General features: G+C 47.4%; 1 protein-coding gene across 1 annotated transcript in view; it reads right to left on the minus strand.

Annotated features, from left to right (window-relative positions):
• The window catches only part of LOC8040113 (maternal protein tudor), an 84,587-nt gene that overhangs the window by 37,138 nt on the left and 29,594 nt on the right, over positions 1-17,855 (minus strand). The window contains exons 6-8 of the mRNA XM_029974649.4: positions 11,284-11,416; positions 10,549-10,790; positions 1,660-1,923 (exon numbers count right to left, since the gene is read on the minus strand). Of these exons, the coding sequence (XP_029830509.3) occupies positions 1,660-1,923; positions 10,549-10,790; positions 11,284-11,416 (639 nt within the window). The remainder of the gene's footprint in view (positions 1-1,659; positions 1,924-10,548; positions 10,791-11,283; positions 11,417-17,855) is intronic.

Consider the following 17,855-nt stretch of genomic DNA (forward strand, 5'->3'; position numbering starts at 1 on the left):
CTTCACTGCAGCCGCTATTGTGTTATAACCGACTTAGTTATAACCGGTCTCGACTGTATGTATGTATGTGTATATATATATATCAGTGTGTCGAACCGAAAAAAATACGGGTTCGGTTACGGTTCAGGTTCAGGTAAATTTATTTTGTTCTGGTTCAGTTCCGGTTCGATTAATTCGATCCGCGAACCGATTCACGAACCGGTTCAAGCGCTGAACCGGTTCGCGAACCGGTTCGGAAATTATAAATGACAAATTGCAACATCAAAATAAATCACAAATAAAACATCTGAAATCAGCACATACGAAACGGGATACATCGTAGTGGAAGGCTCAGGGATTTCTACCAGGAATGGTTTCTTTATGTGCACTCAAAGGTTACCTCACCGAGGTTTACGCATTCGGACTTCATCCAATTGGGTCCGACGCAGTAGCTGTGAAATCCGCGACCTCCTTACAAACCCACTTACAAGTAGAACTCGCTAACTATCCCGCCACCTCGGCGTGTAAGCAATTGAAGGAACAGTGGGGAGAAAATACAGCTTTCTTTATTTGAACTAGCCTTCGGTAACTCAAATTAGACCCTTAAAGAAGTTTTCATTAAACAAGATACGGAATATGAAAAAAACTTCACCGAACGCAACGCCAGAAGGACGTAATAGGATAAATATTAAAATAGAAGAGTTCGCTGTCTCACAAATATGTTAGGTTTTAAGTGCCTATACGAAACCGGATGCATTATTATCAAACTCCACAGCCTTTTCTTTACTCATTCCGATGGAAGCAAGCTTCAAGAACTCGCGCGTTTTAGAAATGTGCTATGAAATGAGCACACAGCAGCATTTAGGATTTACGAGATTGTAGAAAAATGAAATCCCGTGACGCAATTTTTTTTTTTTTTGTACAGCCTTCCAATTCTTTTTCCTCCGTGCAAGCCGCGACCAGCGCAATACTGGTTCCTATGTCAAGATTCATGGATGCAGCGTTTGTCAAGATTCATGGATGCAGCGTTTATATTCCTAAGACTGAGTGGAGAAGAAAAATATGTAAGCCAGGTGTGTGTCAGTTGACGGCACTTAAAAAACAAATGGCCTTGATAGCACATTCATTGTCAACAGCGCGTGGCCGAACCGTTTTGACATGAGCCGGTAACCGTTATTTTTTCCGGTTCAGTTCCGGTTTGGGTTCATCGTGATAACAATACAACGGTTCGGGTTCAGTTCCGGAAAAAATACCGGTTCGGTTCCGGTTTTCGGTTCGGTTCGACACCCTGATATATATATATATGGTGTCCCCTGTGGTCTATGGTAAGGTGGAACGGGGTATTTGCTCTTTCTTGAGCAAGTTGAGGCGTGGTGATGGCTGAGTGCAAGAAGCCCTTAAACCCTTCCGGCTCCGATCTAGACGACAGGTTTTGCAGTACTTGCAAAATTAAATCTATGCACCACCTTCAGGAAATGGTAGCTTATAGCACCGTCAGATGCAATTAACTCATGTAATAAAAAAAAAAAATGTATAAAAAAAATTACACACGCGGACCGGAAGTGCGCTAGGGCTACCCAATGAACAGTGCCACTCGGTTTTTTGCCAAATGGATCGGGGTCACGTGGTTTACTGGCTGCGTTTGTACCGTGTTAAAAAAAGGCGAATAGAAGCACTCACCTCTGTGTGGTGCAGGACCCTGACGAGTCCCAGGTCCACGAAGAACAGCTCCAGCTTTGCGGGGGATGGCCGGGACCGGATGAGGGCGCGTGCCCAGTCGCCCGCGATGCCCGGGAACGGGCAGCGGGCCACCGCGGCCTCCCCAGGCACTGGGTTGTTGAACTTCTTGGCGCTCTCCCCGGCCTTCTGCAGGCTCTCCAGCAAAGCGTCCAGGCCCTCGGGGAGGCAGCACCACACTTCCTTCGCAGAGGCCACCGAAACCACCTGCGGGTCGGCCAGAGACTTGTCCAAAGTGCTATGACCGCAGAGGTTAAGAATGAGAGTGGATCGACGGATTAGGATGCCTCAATGTCCTGTTTTGAATGATGTCATCGTTTGTAGTACCCAATGCCAACAGCACATGCTCACGAAGAAAATTAACAAAACATCGCCGAGAACAAAATGTCACCGTAGCATGGTCAGCGCCACGAGCATGTGCAGAGTCACACTCATTCACGCAATTTTTAACAAAAACCTTGAGCCTCTCCACTCTGGTGAAGAAGGAAGACCAGCGGAGCTGTACTATGTTGGGACGACCTCAAGGACGACTTTGAGGACAATTCCTAAGACGAACTCGAGGACGACTTCTAGGACGAGCTCAAGGACGACGTCTAGGATGGCCTCAAGGATTACTTCTAGGACAACCTCTGAAACGACGTATAGGATGACCTCAACGACGACATCTAGGACGACCTTGAGAACGACTTCTAGGATGACGCCTAGACAAATTCAGCCTTTCCACTCTGGTGTAAACTGAAGTGGAAAGGCTGGAAAAGTTGCTGCCGTCGCTTATAGATGGCGGTAGCTGTCCAGGGATTTGTGTCGAGATTTATTTGTCCACGGATACAAAACTGGAGAAACTAGCCCTTAAAGGGCCCATGAAACGAATTTTGGACTGGAATAAATCAATCTATACTGGGATTTTACTAATAGCGCATCGTTCAGTGGGCCAAAAGAACAAAGGTAGAAAGTCAGAAGCCTGACTTTTGGTACGAAAATTTTGAAAACACAGCAAACTATTTCGTACCTCCTTCCCTTTGTAAGCTCTCTGCCTTTTCACTGTGATACATCCGCGGGCCCCGCAGCGCATCACCGGGCACCCGCAGCGCGTCATTGAGCCCAAACGCACGTCACACTGCACCGGACCTCACTTAATCCCCTCACCCCTAAGCTGACATTGTGGTGGAAGCTACGCACTTGCTGGACCAATCAGCCGCTTTCCTTTTATCACCTGACCTCATTCTCTGTGGGTCGGTATGCGCGAGAGAGCGTAATCACCTGGCAAAAGTGAGGCCAGGCCCAACGAGCACGTAGCTTCCACGGCACTGTCAGCTTCGGGGTGAACGGGGTGGGGAAAGCAACCAGTCGGAATTTTGAGCGACGGGCTAATCTTCTAGGGGGACAATGGCTGTGTCCGGCTACACAAGCGAGATTCCCAGAAAGAGGGGACTCCTTCTTTCCATCTTCTTGAACTGTTTGGTACAATGCGCAATTTACGACTTGAGGAGGAAAGCTAAACAGGAAAAAGTTGGAAAAGCGTTTCATGACTCCTTTAACAGCTCCACAGTAAAAAAGAAAAATGAGCGTTCGGAACAAAGTGGCCAGATGTCATCAGCCCAAGCAAAGTGCACATGAAGGCACCATAGGATGGATGGACGGACACGACTGAACCTTTTTAATCTGGCAGCGGCTTGGGCTGCCTAGCAAAAGCTTCGGATTCCAACAATTAACTGATCTCCAACTGAATTTTTATTTAATGAAGGGCACAGAAACTCGTACCGCAGCCAAGCGCAAGTGTTCGTCTACGATCTTCCACAACCGCAAGTTACAATCCGTGCGACGGTTGTAGCCACATAGGAGGCGTTGCCGAACGCACTCGCACGTTGGTGCAGTCTATGAGGTGGCCCTGGAAGTGAACTTCCCTAGAGAAAACTTTTGCAGTATCTGTGAGATTAAATGTATGTGCGATCTACCGCAAAATCCCGCAAGTATGCCAACCCAAAAGGAAAAGATGTTAATGGTGAAAAACAGGGTAAGCTATCATTGAGGATGCAACAGCAAAACTTGACAAAAAGCAGTGATAAAGCATTGGGCCATCCCCTACGAACCATGTGAAATGGGAACCGATGCCACAGATCACAAACAAGTCGAATTTGCTATTCACGACGAAATAAAGATGCGGGGATTTGCCTACCAACTTTTGTATCACGGTAAAAGATATCGTGAATTGCGGACGTAGCAGATTCACCTTACACGCTGCGAAGAACATGTGGGACCCTGTCGTGGGAACCGATGCCGCAAATCGCAGACGCAGCAGATTTAAGCTTCAAAGTGCAGTCAACACGCGGGGACAACTCGTGCGTCGCAGGAACCGATATCCCACGACGCAGATTGCGGAGAAACGAGCAAAACCGTCACAAACTCCCTCCTCATGCATATCGGTACCGGTATTGCAGATCGTGCAGTGGATGCGACTCCCGTCGCGCATTGCGCAATGTCCACAGGAATACTGGGGTGGGCAATGTTTCGAAATTTTCAAATTATACATACTTAGCCAGACAAATGAGATGGGTGATCCCTTGTATTGTACAAGCCCTTACAGGATTTTACGGTACGAGAAACGGATGTTTGACACTTTCAAAAGCTCTTCGAGCCAACAAAGAGCCACACGCGTAAAGAAATGGGCAATGTACAGGAATCTCAAGTGTGAGCCAGCCTCTCAAGACATACTTGAGTTGCGAGCGCAGCCATAGCCACCTACAGGGTGGGAACAATAGGGAAGTGTTTCGTTTGTCCCTGGCACCTGGTGCGAGAGCTTCCCACCTTCGATGTCGGTTTGGCATCCTCAAAGGCAAAGGAGAGGTTCGCGAATATAAAAAATCTGCGACGTCCAAGCGTCGCCCGATGCGACGCCGTGGCACGTCGCAAAGGACCAATACGCGCCGCACATTTCAAGCACCTTTGGGACCACATCGGTGTTGCGCAATACTTTTGACATGGTCGAGGTCCCGTTTGCAGGCACCATCACCCTAAAGCCATGGTCACACCGCTAATAAATAACGTAAAAGACACTAAGCAGACTGCCTGAGGCGCACCTCTCCCTTGTACGACGCTCCTGTCAAAATGGTCGTACAAAAACTGGCTGCAGACACGTTTGAAGCACAGCACATACGTGTGAAGCAGACGTGCTTCAAACACGCCCAACACACGTCCGCAGACGATCCTGTCGTCGCGTCTGCTGTGAACACCGCACCTTTTGTGTCGTGAATGAGCAGTGTGACAAATGCCACCCGTCTGAGGGGGGGACACAGGCTTTGAAGACCGAAAAATAGCGAAAAGGTTGATTTTTAGAAAACCATATTTTGGGTAGTATATTTCATAAAGTACCTTCTTCGTAATTACCAGCACCTAATACAATGTGGAAATATTTAAAAACAAATATTTCCGAGGGCTGGGTAGCGTCCAAGTGGCAGTCAAACATCAAAATCAACTCCAACTTTGCACGCATACCATTCCAGACGCCTTTGCCCGACGGCCACCATCTTGGTCTTATTCTGGAGGTGAATTCTTTCTTTTTCTATCTGCCGGTTCCCAAAATGGCGACGGCCATGCGGTTATGGTATGGTCGCCGTTCTTCCATGTTGCAATTGCAAGAACATGAGGGACAGAGCACGCTCTTGATTGGTTGGAATGAGATTTCTTCGCTCGTGGAGCACTCTTCTCCTCTCCGTTCCGCCTGCTGTTGCCGCTCGCGTTGTCTGCTCTCGACAGTGGTGTCCTTGCTCGCGCTTTGTCAGCTCCCCTTCATTCTTTGCCATCTTTACGATCCTTTTCTGGACCTTCTTTGGGTAGTCTCGTGTAGCGTGCCCGTCTGTTTCAAGGTCGCACATGACGAGAGGTTCGAAGTATGAGACGGTGAGCGTATTTGGCAAGCGGAAGCGACCCACGAGGTTACTGTGGATGGCAAAGCTGGAAGTTCCTGCACGGCGTGCCGTCAATTGTGATTGTGTCAACGTTTCTGGTGATGGATTTCCTGTGTCATCAGCTGTCGCCGAGGAAGAGTGCACCGCCCTGCTCACACGTGAAGTACCGAGCGCGTCGAACGCCGCAGTTCCTCTTGAGATCGTGGGTCCCCAGCGCTCGTCTTCCCCCTGCCACGACGAGTGGGAATGCGTCGTCTAGCATCCATATGTGGACACGTTTCCTGACGCGCGAGGAGATAGAAGCAGAATCCAGACGTCGTGATATTGTTTGAGCAAAACTTGTGGAGCTATGCAAGCAGCTCAGAGGAAGTTGTCAACCATGCTGCCCGATCCCATGCATACCTCTGATACGAGCGAAGGTGCAAGGTTCTGCCTTGTTCAAATCGATGCTTTGAGCAACCTTCTCCGCAGCACAGTGTGTAAGTATTGCTTGGGAACTGGATGGACTGTCTTAGAAGGCACCAAACTTGGACTGGCAGCAAAACTCAAGGATGTATGCCCCCATTGCGGCATTCTTGCAAGTTCCTGGACTTTGTTACGCCAACGAGACTCGAGGGCCTTCGAAGTCAACGTCTGCTTCACCATGGCGATCAAGCAGATCGGAAAGGGGCAGACAGCTCTCAATGATTTTTGGGCAGCTATGAACGTCTCCCGCAGAGGTTTCCACCACAAGACTTTCCAGGAGCACTTGAAAAAGACCTTCAGAGCAAGAAGACCTGTGTATGGACAAGTTTTATGCCAAGTCAGCAGTTGCTGTGAAGGCAGCCTGTCAGAAGATGGACCCGGGGTTGTTCAAGGATATCACTGCAGTGCACTACGGCACATGGCACAAGAAAGGGCACACATCTCACATCGGAGTTAGGTCAGTCACAGAATACCACACAGGCCTCATCTTGGACACCATAGTTTTGTCCGACCTGTGCCTTGGGTGCCAAACAGGACCCAAGCCTGGAGATCGAGGGCATAACAGCTGGTGCATGCACCATGTCTGCCAGAAGAAATCAGACGCCAAATCTAGGAGGGTGGAGGTCGAGGCAGGACTGCGGAAACGGAGCACTCTTCAAGCGCTCCGTCTCCAATCACGATTAGCAGTACACGGCCCTCGTCTCCAACAGGGGCAGCAGGACCTTCTCTGCCCTTACAGAAGAGATTGTCTATGGGCTAGTCGCCATTGTGAAAGATGAGTGTTTGAACCAAGAGGATGGTAACGGCACTTTGCAACCTTGTCCAGAAGAGCCACAATCCTTTGAGCGTTAAGGGCAGGTTGATGAAGGCCCTCATCAACAAGCTCACTGACTACTATGGCTGGTCCCTCCGAAAAAACTCTAAGGCCGTGGCAGCGAAGCCGTGTGCTGCTATGGCCACCTACCATCATGTCACGTCGATTGACCAGGAGCCTCACCATGAACTCTGCCCGGAGGGAGCTAAATCATGGTGCCATCATAGAGTTGCCAAAGCAAAACGTGATCCACAGACCCAGCACAAGCACGAACTCCCAGACTATGTCGCTACAGCTATGATGCCCGTCTATCAAAGCCTGTCGCAGGTTTCTCTCCTTCAACCCTGCTTGGGAGCAAAGACTCAGAATGCATCCGAGTCTTTCACTCGGTTCTGTGGTCTTTGATGCCTAAGGAACAGCATGCATCGCTGATCGCTGCCGAAACTGCACTGTATGAAGCGGGGTTGCGGTTCAACGCCAGCTGCTACAGGGCAACAGCAGAAATCTCGGTTGCAGTAGGACTCCAGTTGGTCCATCTAGCCTTCCAGCAAGCTGCCCAAAAAGATGCCCTATGCCTGCACAAGGCCAGCAAACGACATCAAGAAAAGTTGGATAGGCGGAACAAGAAGAAAGTGCACAAGAACTATTCGAACTACTCTGCACGGTCGTTCTCAAGCCGAAAATCTGTGTGCAACTGTCAAGTGCTGTTTTCTCAAAAGGAATTTTTTCACCGCCGCAGCTACTCTTCCCAGCAATATCTAGGAAACTGCTCAATGAATTTCTGCACTGTCTTTTTTATTCTATACCTATATAACATTTTGAGGGCATAACAGAGCCCCCTTTTTAGAAAACCGAGTTATAAATTTATAATAAAAAATTTTTAATTTGATAAATGCAAGCTTCACCGACTACATAAAATTCAAAGTTTTGCTCAAATTTTTCAACAAAGAAATTTAAAGAAAGGGCTCTGTTATTCCCAGGGGAACCTATCCAGGGTTCACCTTAACAAATTTTATACTGCCACTATCTTTTCAAGTTATCCATGCCTGGGATAAGCAACAAATATGGACGATTTTGATAAATATTTCTAACTTGAGAAATAATATGCACAGCTCCATGAAACTTTGCAACTACCGCAGAGTTTCAAAAGAACACTCACCCAAAATGAAAAGATAAATGGTGAAAACCAGTTAACCATGAAAAGAAATCAGGTGGACCATCTTTAAGGATGCCAGAGCAAAAATTAATGATAAACACCCAGGCATTGGCTACAAACCATGTGACACGGGAACTGATACCGCAGATCGCGGACATCACATTTCGCGTTTTACGAGATAAACACGAGGGAATTTGCTACGAACTCCTGTGTAACGGGAAAGGACACCGCAGGTTGCGGATTCAGGGGATTCGCATTTCACGGTGCAAAGGACCCGCGGAAACCCGCAGAGAACTCCCATCTCACGGGAACGAATACCGCAAATCGTGGATGCCGCAGATTAAAGTTTTATGGCGCAATAAACACGCGGGAACCTGCTACGAAAATGCCAGTCATGGGAACCAATATTGCGTGCACAGATCGCAGGCAAAAATGCAAGAAACCGCTTTAAACTCTCATGTTCCGGGAACAAATATTGCATATCGCAAAAGCAGCATATTCGTATTTCACGATGCAATATACACGCAGGACCAACCTGTGTGAAATTGTGATTGCGTGCGCAGATCGCGGACAAAAAACGCGGGAATCTGCTACAAGCTACGTCACAGGAACGGATACCGCAGATTGTGGATGCTTTGCATTTCATGGTGCAACATACACGCTCGAACAACTTGTGTGTTACGGGTGCCGAAACGCACACACCGATTGTGGACAAAATGCGGGAACCCGCTATGAACTCACTTGTCAGACGTGCCGGTACAGCGAATTGTACAGTTGATCTGATTTCCGTCGGCCATCGCGTGACGTCCGATGGGAACCGAGGAGCAGGCAATGTTTTAAAATTTTTATATTACAGGTATTTAGCCAGAAAAAACGGGATGGGCAATCTCTCGGGGCGGGCGTTCTCTCGGAACTTTAGAGTACTCTCATATCTGTGTTATAAACACACCCAAAATTTACAGTGTTTGTTTATAACACAGGCATAAGCGTAACCACAAAGTTTCATGGAGCTGTGCATATTATTTTCTTAAGTTAGAAATATTTACCAAAATCGTCCATATCCGTTCTTTATCCCAGGCCTGGAGAATTTGAAAAAGGCTGTAGCTGGATAAAGTTTGTTATGGTGACCCCTGGATAGGTTCCCCACGGCATAAGAGAGCCCTTTTTTAAAATTTCCTCGTTGAAAAATTTTAGCACAACTTTGAATTTTATGTAGTCGATAAAAACTTGCATTGATCAAATTTAATTTTTTTATTATAATTTATAAACTTATAACACCGCTTTCTAAAAAAAGGGCTCTGGTATGCTCTCACAAAGTTGTATAGGAACAGAATAAAAAAAGACAGCACGAAAATCCATTGAGCAGTTCCCGACATATCGCTGGGACGAGCAGCCATGGCAGTGAAGAAACCCATTCTGAGAAAATAGCACTTGAAAGTTGCACACAGATTTTCGTCTTTAGAACGACCCTCCAGAGTAGTCCTAAGTGTTCTTGCGCACTTGCTTCTTGTTACGCCTATCCAACTTAACTTGATGTCGCTTGCTGGCCTGATGCCCTCCTTGAGCGTCAAAAAATGCATCCGCAATTGGGCGCTGGACGACGCGCTCCCACTCGTCGTGGCAGGCGGAAGACGAGCACTGGGACCTGTGATCTTGGGAGAAATCAGAGCAGTCGACACGCTCGGTACTCTACGCTAGGCAGGGCGATGCATTCTTCTTCGATGACAGCCGATGGCACAGGAAATCCATCACTGGAAGTGTTGACACGATCACCCTTGACGGCACGCTGCACAGAAACTTCCAGCTTCGCCATCTGTGGTAACCTCATGGGCTGCTTCCGCACGCCAAATGCGTGCACCGTCTCGTACTCTGAACGTCGCATCGTTTGCGACCCGGAAACAGATGGGCATGCTGCACGAAAATACTCAAAGGTCCAGAAAACGATCGTAAAGATGGAACTGACAAAGCGAGAGCATGAGCAAGCAGACCACTGCCGAGAGCAGACGACGCGAGCAGCAACAGCAGAAGGAAGAGAGAGGAGGAGAGTTCTCCGTGAGCGGAGAAATTGCGTCATGGCTAATCGAGAGCACGCTCTATCCAATCACTTTCTCGCAATCGCAACATGGAAGAATGGCAACCACGCAGTAACTACGCAGCCAATGCTATTTTGGGGGCAGGAAAATAATAGAAAAAGAATTCCCCTTCAAAGCAAGACCAAGATGGCGTCTGCCATCCGAACGCGTCGGGAATGGTGAGCGCGTAGAGCTGGGGTTGATTCTGACGTTTGACCGTCACTTGGACGCTACCCAGCCTCGTAAATATTTGTTTTTAAACATTTCCTCCTTGTATTAGGTGCTGATAATTACAAAGAAGGTAGTTTATGAGATATACAACCCAAAAACATGGTTTTCTAAAAATCAACTTTTTCGCATTCTTCTGGTTTTCAAAGTTGGCGTCCCCCCTTGAAACAAAGGAATGATGAATCCCCCCACCTTCACGTCGACAAACTGGCCCTGCTGGAAGGAGAACTCGGCGGGCGAGATGACGGCCCGCAGCTTGGACCCCAGGCTGGCCTCCGAGGCCGAGCCCCCTTCGTCTTTTGCGCGCACCGCTTTGGCGAGCCCCGCGGACACGAGCGCATCCACCAGGCTGACTTCCGACCTGCCCCCGGTGCGCTCTAGGTTGACCACGTGAACGCCGTCGCGCTGCGCCACCAGGCGGCACCACAGCGGCCCTACGAGTAAAGCCCTCCATTAGTGTTAGAGCCACATCTCTTTTGGTCATCCATTCTTTCGTACAATTCATACGATTCTACAAACCCCGTTTTTTAATTCCACCTTTATTTTATGAAATCCAAAAATTCCCAAATCCTGAAACTTCATCGAAGTGTAGCACCCTTTCCTTTTTTTTTTGAGTCGAGAGAAGAAAATGCAACAAATCCTTTCCTTTCACACTGTAAAGAGAGGTAAGGGCTCTACTTTGGTCCCACACATGACGTAGAAGCAGAATGTTCATGCAAATAACTTGCCAATTTTCAGACTTTCAAGCCCATCTCTTTAAACCCATAACAAAACAATAAAAAAAATGCCCTAGTGCTTTTTTTAAACAAGATGTAAAAAAAAGAAAAAAAAAAAAAAAGAAACACTAGCAGACGGATGTTGTTGAATCTACTAAATGTACGAAAACGAGACTTGCAAGGAAGTGTGGTTTGCACGCCGGGTCCTCACCTTCAAAGATGCTCTGCAGCGGACCTCCTGCCTCTGCCGGGGGCCAGGGGGCTGCAGATCCTCCAGGGGGGTCCACCCCGCGCAGTCGGCAGCGGATCGCTTGGGCCGGCAGCTCCGCGAAGCGGGGCAGGAGCTGCGAATCGAGACGAGCATGAATTTCACCTTGACAACTAGTTAATCTGGTGAAAATATTTTACCACTGACATTCCTTAAACTTTAAAAAAAAAACATTAAGAGGGCGCGGTACCTCTATTTATTCATCCGTTTCAGACACCAGATGGCACGCGGCTCGTCACGTGGTTGAACGCGAGACTTCTAAATGGCGCCAATATCGAAAAGCGAAAAGGTCCGCGTTATCCACTGCGTGAAATAGATCCCTGAAACGTGTCGCGTGACGCTCCTCTTTAACAAAGGAAGTTCCCCCCCCCCCTCGCACGCGTTTGGTATGTCTGGTCAGTCAGCTCAGTGTGCATTGCACCGGACGTCAGTGATAAAACGAGCGGTGGCCGAGTCCGGCCTCTGCGCTGTGTGATGAAGTGGGTGGCACTCGTTTCCGTTCGGAGGTAGGAATAAAAATGTCAATCCCCTTTTTACGACGGTTGCCTGGGTTTTTATCTCAAGTGACAAACAGTACCGTCTTTTCGAAATCATACTTTGAGGCTAACGATTGAGAGTCAAGTTAGCATTTTATTTTTGGTCAGCACTACACGCTCAATGAAGACCTCGGGCGGCAATGTAAAAATATGTTACTCCCCAAAGTGTGTCCAAGGTCCACAGTGACAATTGGAAATGGTATTGAAGGCGCTCGACCGTCGGTTCGTAAAATACGTGCGTTAGATTCACTTATTCAGTGTAATCATTTTTGCCAACGTATTTTATCTGTTTCGACAAATGACAAGGTTGAGTCTATTGATAACCTTAGGTAGACTGAACGTACGGAGTGTCCGGGCTTTATATAAATTTGCTTCGTTTACGTGAATTAAAAACTGTTTTCTCTTTTCCGTGCTCGGTGCCATGCAAAAATTGCTTAGATATTATAGTAGCTTTGTGTAGCGGAGTTTTGCACACTGACTCGCAATTGCACTTGCTCTGCAAAGTATGTGTTCAGATGGAATGTGTCAGATCGTATTTCTGATCGATATGATAGATTTACTTTGCTACAGTGTTCATTATATTTTCCTGATTCTGGTCAGTCCCTGATCTGAGCCCAAGTTCAAATTCTAGAGTGCAGGCAGACTTAGCGTCGTAACAGCAATAATGCGCAAAGAAATTAGTACCATGAAAAAAAAAATTACACCATCTTCCCGAGGGGAACCATGGGGTGATGCGGAGCATCGTTCCATCACACTTCATCGGAAGAACGGAGTGAAGTGGAGTCAACAGCGGTGAACTGAACGCACGCAGAAATTGGTTTGCTCTTTATGTTTATACAGCCTTGATGGAGATGCGCCTCAACGGGTAATCGGTCTCTTAGCTGGAGATGAGAAATTTAGCCAGTGCAGTACAACCGCTAACCTGGGGTTTTTAAAGTGCATCACGCAGTAGTGATCACACGAACGCGTGCCGGTACGAAACTCATCCAGATCGAAACGGGCGGGAGTGGCGGGGACTAGTTCAGAGTCTGCCGCTCGCTTCAAGCGTTTGCGCTCAGCGTCGCATGTCCTTCGCTGCGCAGCTTTGTCTGCAGTGGACGCTTCCATCAGACTTCATCAGAAGAACGGAGTGAGTCAACAGCGGTGAACTGAACGCGCGCAGCGCGGCCCTACCGCTGCTTATATTCACACTTGAAGGAGAGGAAACTAGAGGAAGAGAGTTGCGCCTGCGCGCGCGGTGCGAGTAGAAGCGAACGCACGCGAAGTGCACGCAGCTGGCAGCTGCGTGCACTTCGCGCAGCTGTTGGAGAGAGAGAGAACGCACGCGCAGCGAGGAGAGTTGCGCATGCGTAGTGTGAGTGCGGACTACGACGCCGCGGGACACAGACCCGAGCAAGAGATGCTCCGCATCTAAAACAAAAGGATACGAGGCGGCTCGGTGTTATAAGCCGTGTTTACATGAATGCGACTTAGTTGCATCGAATCTAGTTGTCACATTCAATGCGGTCATGTAAACGGCATAATGCACTAGGGAAGCGCAATGCATTCAAGTCACTAGACAGAGGTGGATCGAGACGGCGAATCTGCATTCATTCAACCCATGTAAACGGAGGCTGCATCGCATTTGGAATGAGGAGGAATATGGGAAGGCGCTCAGTGCAGGAGGAGTGAACGGCTGAGAACATGTTCAGCAGTGTCGGTTGTTTTACTACTGTGCAGTGGATCGGATTTGTTATCGATCGGCACGTGAGTTTAGAAAACGGTCTATTATTTTAACTCTAACTTTTAAAGGTTTGAGACCCCAAACTTCGTTTTTTCACGCTCGGAATATTGGTGTATGTTTCTCACTTGCTTCTAATCACCACACTGAGAAAAAAAAAATCCTGCTGATTCTTCACTTTGTAGTAAGACCCCAAATAGCGAAAGAGATGGATACTAACATCGGGTAAGGGATGTGTGTGTGTGTGTGTGTGTTTGTGTGTGTGTGTGTGGGGGTGGGTGGGTGGGTGAGATAGGATGCTAAACACACCAATTGGAGACGCGCTCCAGGCACCATAGTACTGCTCCTAAAAATAGCTGTCACGTCCTTTGCTCCACAACTGTAATTCCCTGACAGCAGCTCTGACCTGTGAGGTTTGGCAAATTGCGGTTAAACGGAGTTGGAAGTTTGACTAGCATACGCTAGTCAAACTTCCAACAAAAAGGATTAGTTTCTCCCCAATCTGGACGACATTTATTGGGCATCTTTATAGCTGCAAAGCTCAAAATCACGCATACTCAATAAGATCTTTTTCTCTCGGTTGTTTGCGACTTTTACAATGACCTGCAAGCCGAAAAAAGAAAAAGGATAAGTCACTTTGAGGGGGGTACCGATAACTGCGAGCCACGAACATGAAGGATTCGCTAACATCCGTCAGGAGTGCCAACGGTAAATCGTCACGCAAACATATTCTCACAAGCTGCAAAATATTTATTTGCCTTAGCAAGTAGATGATACTAACACCATGTGATTATTATATACAAGATACCGCTTCTCCGTTTTTCAAGACCATTTCCCTAGCCTTAAACGGTCGCGCTACAGACCGTGGCTGCACGCCCCGCCCCTACCCTACCCTCGCTGACGAAGCTGCGTGGGCGAGGGCAAAAAGCCGTGCCCTCAATAGACTACGAAGCTGCGTTGTGTCACCTGCTACTGTACCGCCAACAGGAGAGCGATAGCTCTGTGTTCCACAGATGCGGGCTGTGGTTTCACTCTGTACGCCTGTCTTGGAGGAAGATAACAATATAGGCTCTGGGACCCCCTCCTAAGCTAGCAAAAACAAACAGAAGTATACTCGTTTGAACTGAAAGGTTTCCAAAATAGTGGCCAGACATTGGAAAAGCATATGTCACAGAACTTACTTTGTGAAATGGCATTATTTTTTCGAGCAAGAAATCGCCTGCTCACCACTGGGACGGCGAAATCGTCACTATTTATTACGTCAGGTGTATTTGCGCTCATGAAGAAAAATCTGGACACATCCTTCTTCCTAACGGCCTATAGGAAGCGAGCAAGCCGGCCGCGTCGCGGCGGTCGCCTATTGTTCGCCGCGACCTAACGGTAGCCGCCGCAGAAGCATCGGGGAGCAATGGCGACGAACAGCACCGCGGGAAGTGTCCCCGTCGTGATTACGAAGGAATTTAAGGCAGTTACGAATTCGGAATGTTCCTTCGGTAGCCGGTGCCGTCGGCGCAGAATCATCGGGAAGTAACAGGAACGAACACCACACAGGACAGTGGGCGATTACGAATCCGGGAAGCTTCTTCGGTAGCCGGTGCAGAATCATCGGGGGGAACCAATGGCGATGAGCAGCACAGCGGGCAGTGTTCCCGGGATGATTACGACGGGGTTCAAGGCGGTTACGAATCCAGAAAGCTTTTTCCGTGGTACCAATATGAGGAAGAGAAAACTCCTTCGTGAATCTGGCCGCGTGTACGACGTGAAGGAGGTTCGTTTCGACGGACAAGTGGGCGTCACGGAGCGCCGTACTCCGCCCACAAAACAAAGCGCGCCCGAAAAAAATGTAATTGGCGTTGAGTGGATCGTGGTAATTATGTACGTTTATTTCTGAATCAGCTTGACAATAAATGGGCGATTTTTTTCTCGCCGTTCCGCGATTCCCACTACTATCTTCCTGTAGGCTGATGGAAACATCCAAGGGTAGGCTTAGGTGGGCGACTGCATTCCGCTTCTCGATTCCGGTGAAGTATTTGCTACATACTTTAGAGTTCGTTGTCGGTGTCGATGCTGTTCCATCGTCGCTAAAATAGAAAAAAAAGTTTATTGTATTATTCGTCAGCAGCTTAAACAAAGCGCGAACTGGAAGGTAAGGAACGCCACTAACCTGTATGGACGCACAAGTCGCACCCAGGTCGCGCAGCAATCCGCCTCGTACGGCTTCGAAGGGACGATGTAGTACTTCGTGCCGTGCGCGATCTTCGACGTACTGTTGCAGCCGACCACGCAGCAATTGTTGCGGCTTTCTTGGTGCGGAATAGCCATCTCAGAAATTACAGCGCTAACCCACTACAACGCACAACCAACGCAGCGACTGGCAGAAGCTCCCCGATGCAATGGACCCGTTTGCCGCTAGGGGCGCCCTGGTCGGGGCTTGAATTAGATCCGCACGGTTCCTATGTCAACTAACAAACACTTTTTTAAACCTGTATGCACAAATAACTCATTTATTGCTACACTTGTATATACACGTGAATGAAACGACATCAAACCGCATTTGTGATTAGATCTTGATGTCTATACCACCTATGTTCATATTTTTTTAGGGCTTCATTGAACGATAGTTAATGGAACACAATGGCTCAATCTCACTAAAAACCTCAACATGCGAAGCTTCCACAGACGGTCGCTGACGAGTATTCTCAATATAGGACTTCAGCTTTTGCTTGCCATAGGGAGCTTGCTTTCGACTACAGCACTGCACGGGCCCAGGAAGCGAGCTGCTGTGGGGAGAGGTTGACTCACAAGATTATGTGTCATGCGATCACGGAAGATGACGCGTCACATGATCACATAAGATTACATAACTGGAGTGACACATAAGGCTGACTCACAAGATGACATGTCACGTGATCACGTAAGATTACATAACTAGGGTGACGCACAAGGTGACGTGTCACGTGATCACGTAAGATGACGTCAGTTCATATCAGGTGATCACGCAAGATGACATTTTCGCGTCACATTATCACATAGGATTACATGATTTCGTGTTACATGGCATGAAGGGGGTGAGGAAGAACTAACGCTCTCGCATTTCCATTGGATGAATCCCATTGATCGCTCCACTCCAATTTTTTTTTTTTTTTTTTTGGATTGTTTTTGATTTTGCTTACGCGGTTGGGAGCGGTTGAAAGCTGGTTCACACATTTTCGTTTGACTGCGACTGCAACAGGCTACACTAACACGGTTCTTTTGCCCCCGATAAATGATTGTCTTCTTTTCGAGAAAGTGTCAAATCAATGGAGAAGTGCAGGCTGGTAAGAGCTGAGAGTTAACTCGTGAATATGTAGGCTAAATTGCTCTTACATACATTTTTTTATTTTTTCACTTTCTATATCAAACTATTTTTGATCCTCGTGCTAATCGATATAAGCGGGCTTTACCATACATCGATTTAAACTAGAGCAAAAATTAAAAAAGAAATGTAAGGTGGACCAATACATATACTGTCGAGACCGGTTATAACGAAATAGCGACTACAGCGAAATGATTTCTGAGTCCCATTGACTTCATTATAGCTAGGGATGCCGCAAACTTTTTTCGAATCGAAGTTTCGATGATCGAATCAAGCGGTTCAAAAGGTTAGAAAGATTTCGATTTTTCGAATTGTCTATATCGTAAAATTCGACAGAAGTCGAATTTTCGAACTTGTTAAGCTAAGAGGTTCGACGCTTTTCGAACCGTCGAACTTATTACGCTAAAAAATTCGATCTTTTTCGAACTTATTGCGCTGCAAAGTTCGATGCTTGTCGAACTTCCGAACTTGACTGACCAAAAAATCGATGAATTTCGAACTTTCGAACTTATTTATGAAGAGAATTCGAAAAGTTTTGAACTTTCGAATCCTGAAAAGTCTGAAGTTCGACGAACTTCGAACTTTTAGGGTAAAAGTTCGACGTTCGTCGAACTTCGAAAGACCGGCGGACGGCTTCATTTGAATTCAAGTAGTGAGGTACATTCGTAATTTTTTTTTTTCGAACTTTTACACGCGGTGCTGCGTTCCTTACGAAAGACAATGCCGTTTGTTTCAATGTTCTGGCATACTTAGTTTTAAATAAATAAATCCCAGGGGCGAGGAAGGACGACGGGTTTTTGACGATTATCGTTTGTGCCAGATTTGAAGCGCGCTGTAGCCGAAGCTATTTATGGTAGAGATGTTATACTTTTTAAGAATGATCTATGTATAGCCTAGGTAAGTG

Source organism: Ixodes scapularis, unplaced genomic scaffold, assembly GCF_016920785.2.
Source record: "Ixodes scapularis isolate PalLabHiFi unplaced genomic scaffold, ASM1692078v2 PGA_scaffold8__174_contigs__length_109621045, whole genome shotgun sequence".
Lineage (NCBI taxonomy): Eukaryota > Metazoa > Arthropoda > Arachnida > Ixodida > Ixodidae > Ixodes > Ixodes scapularis.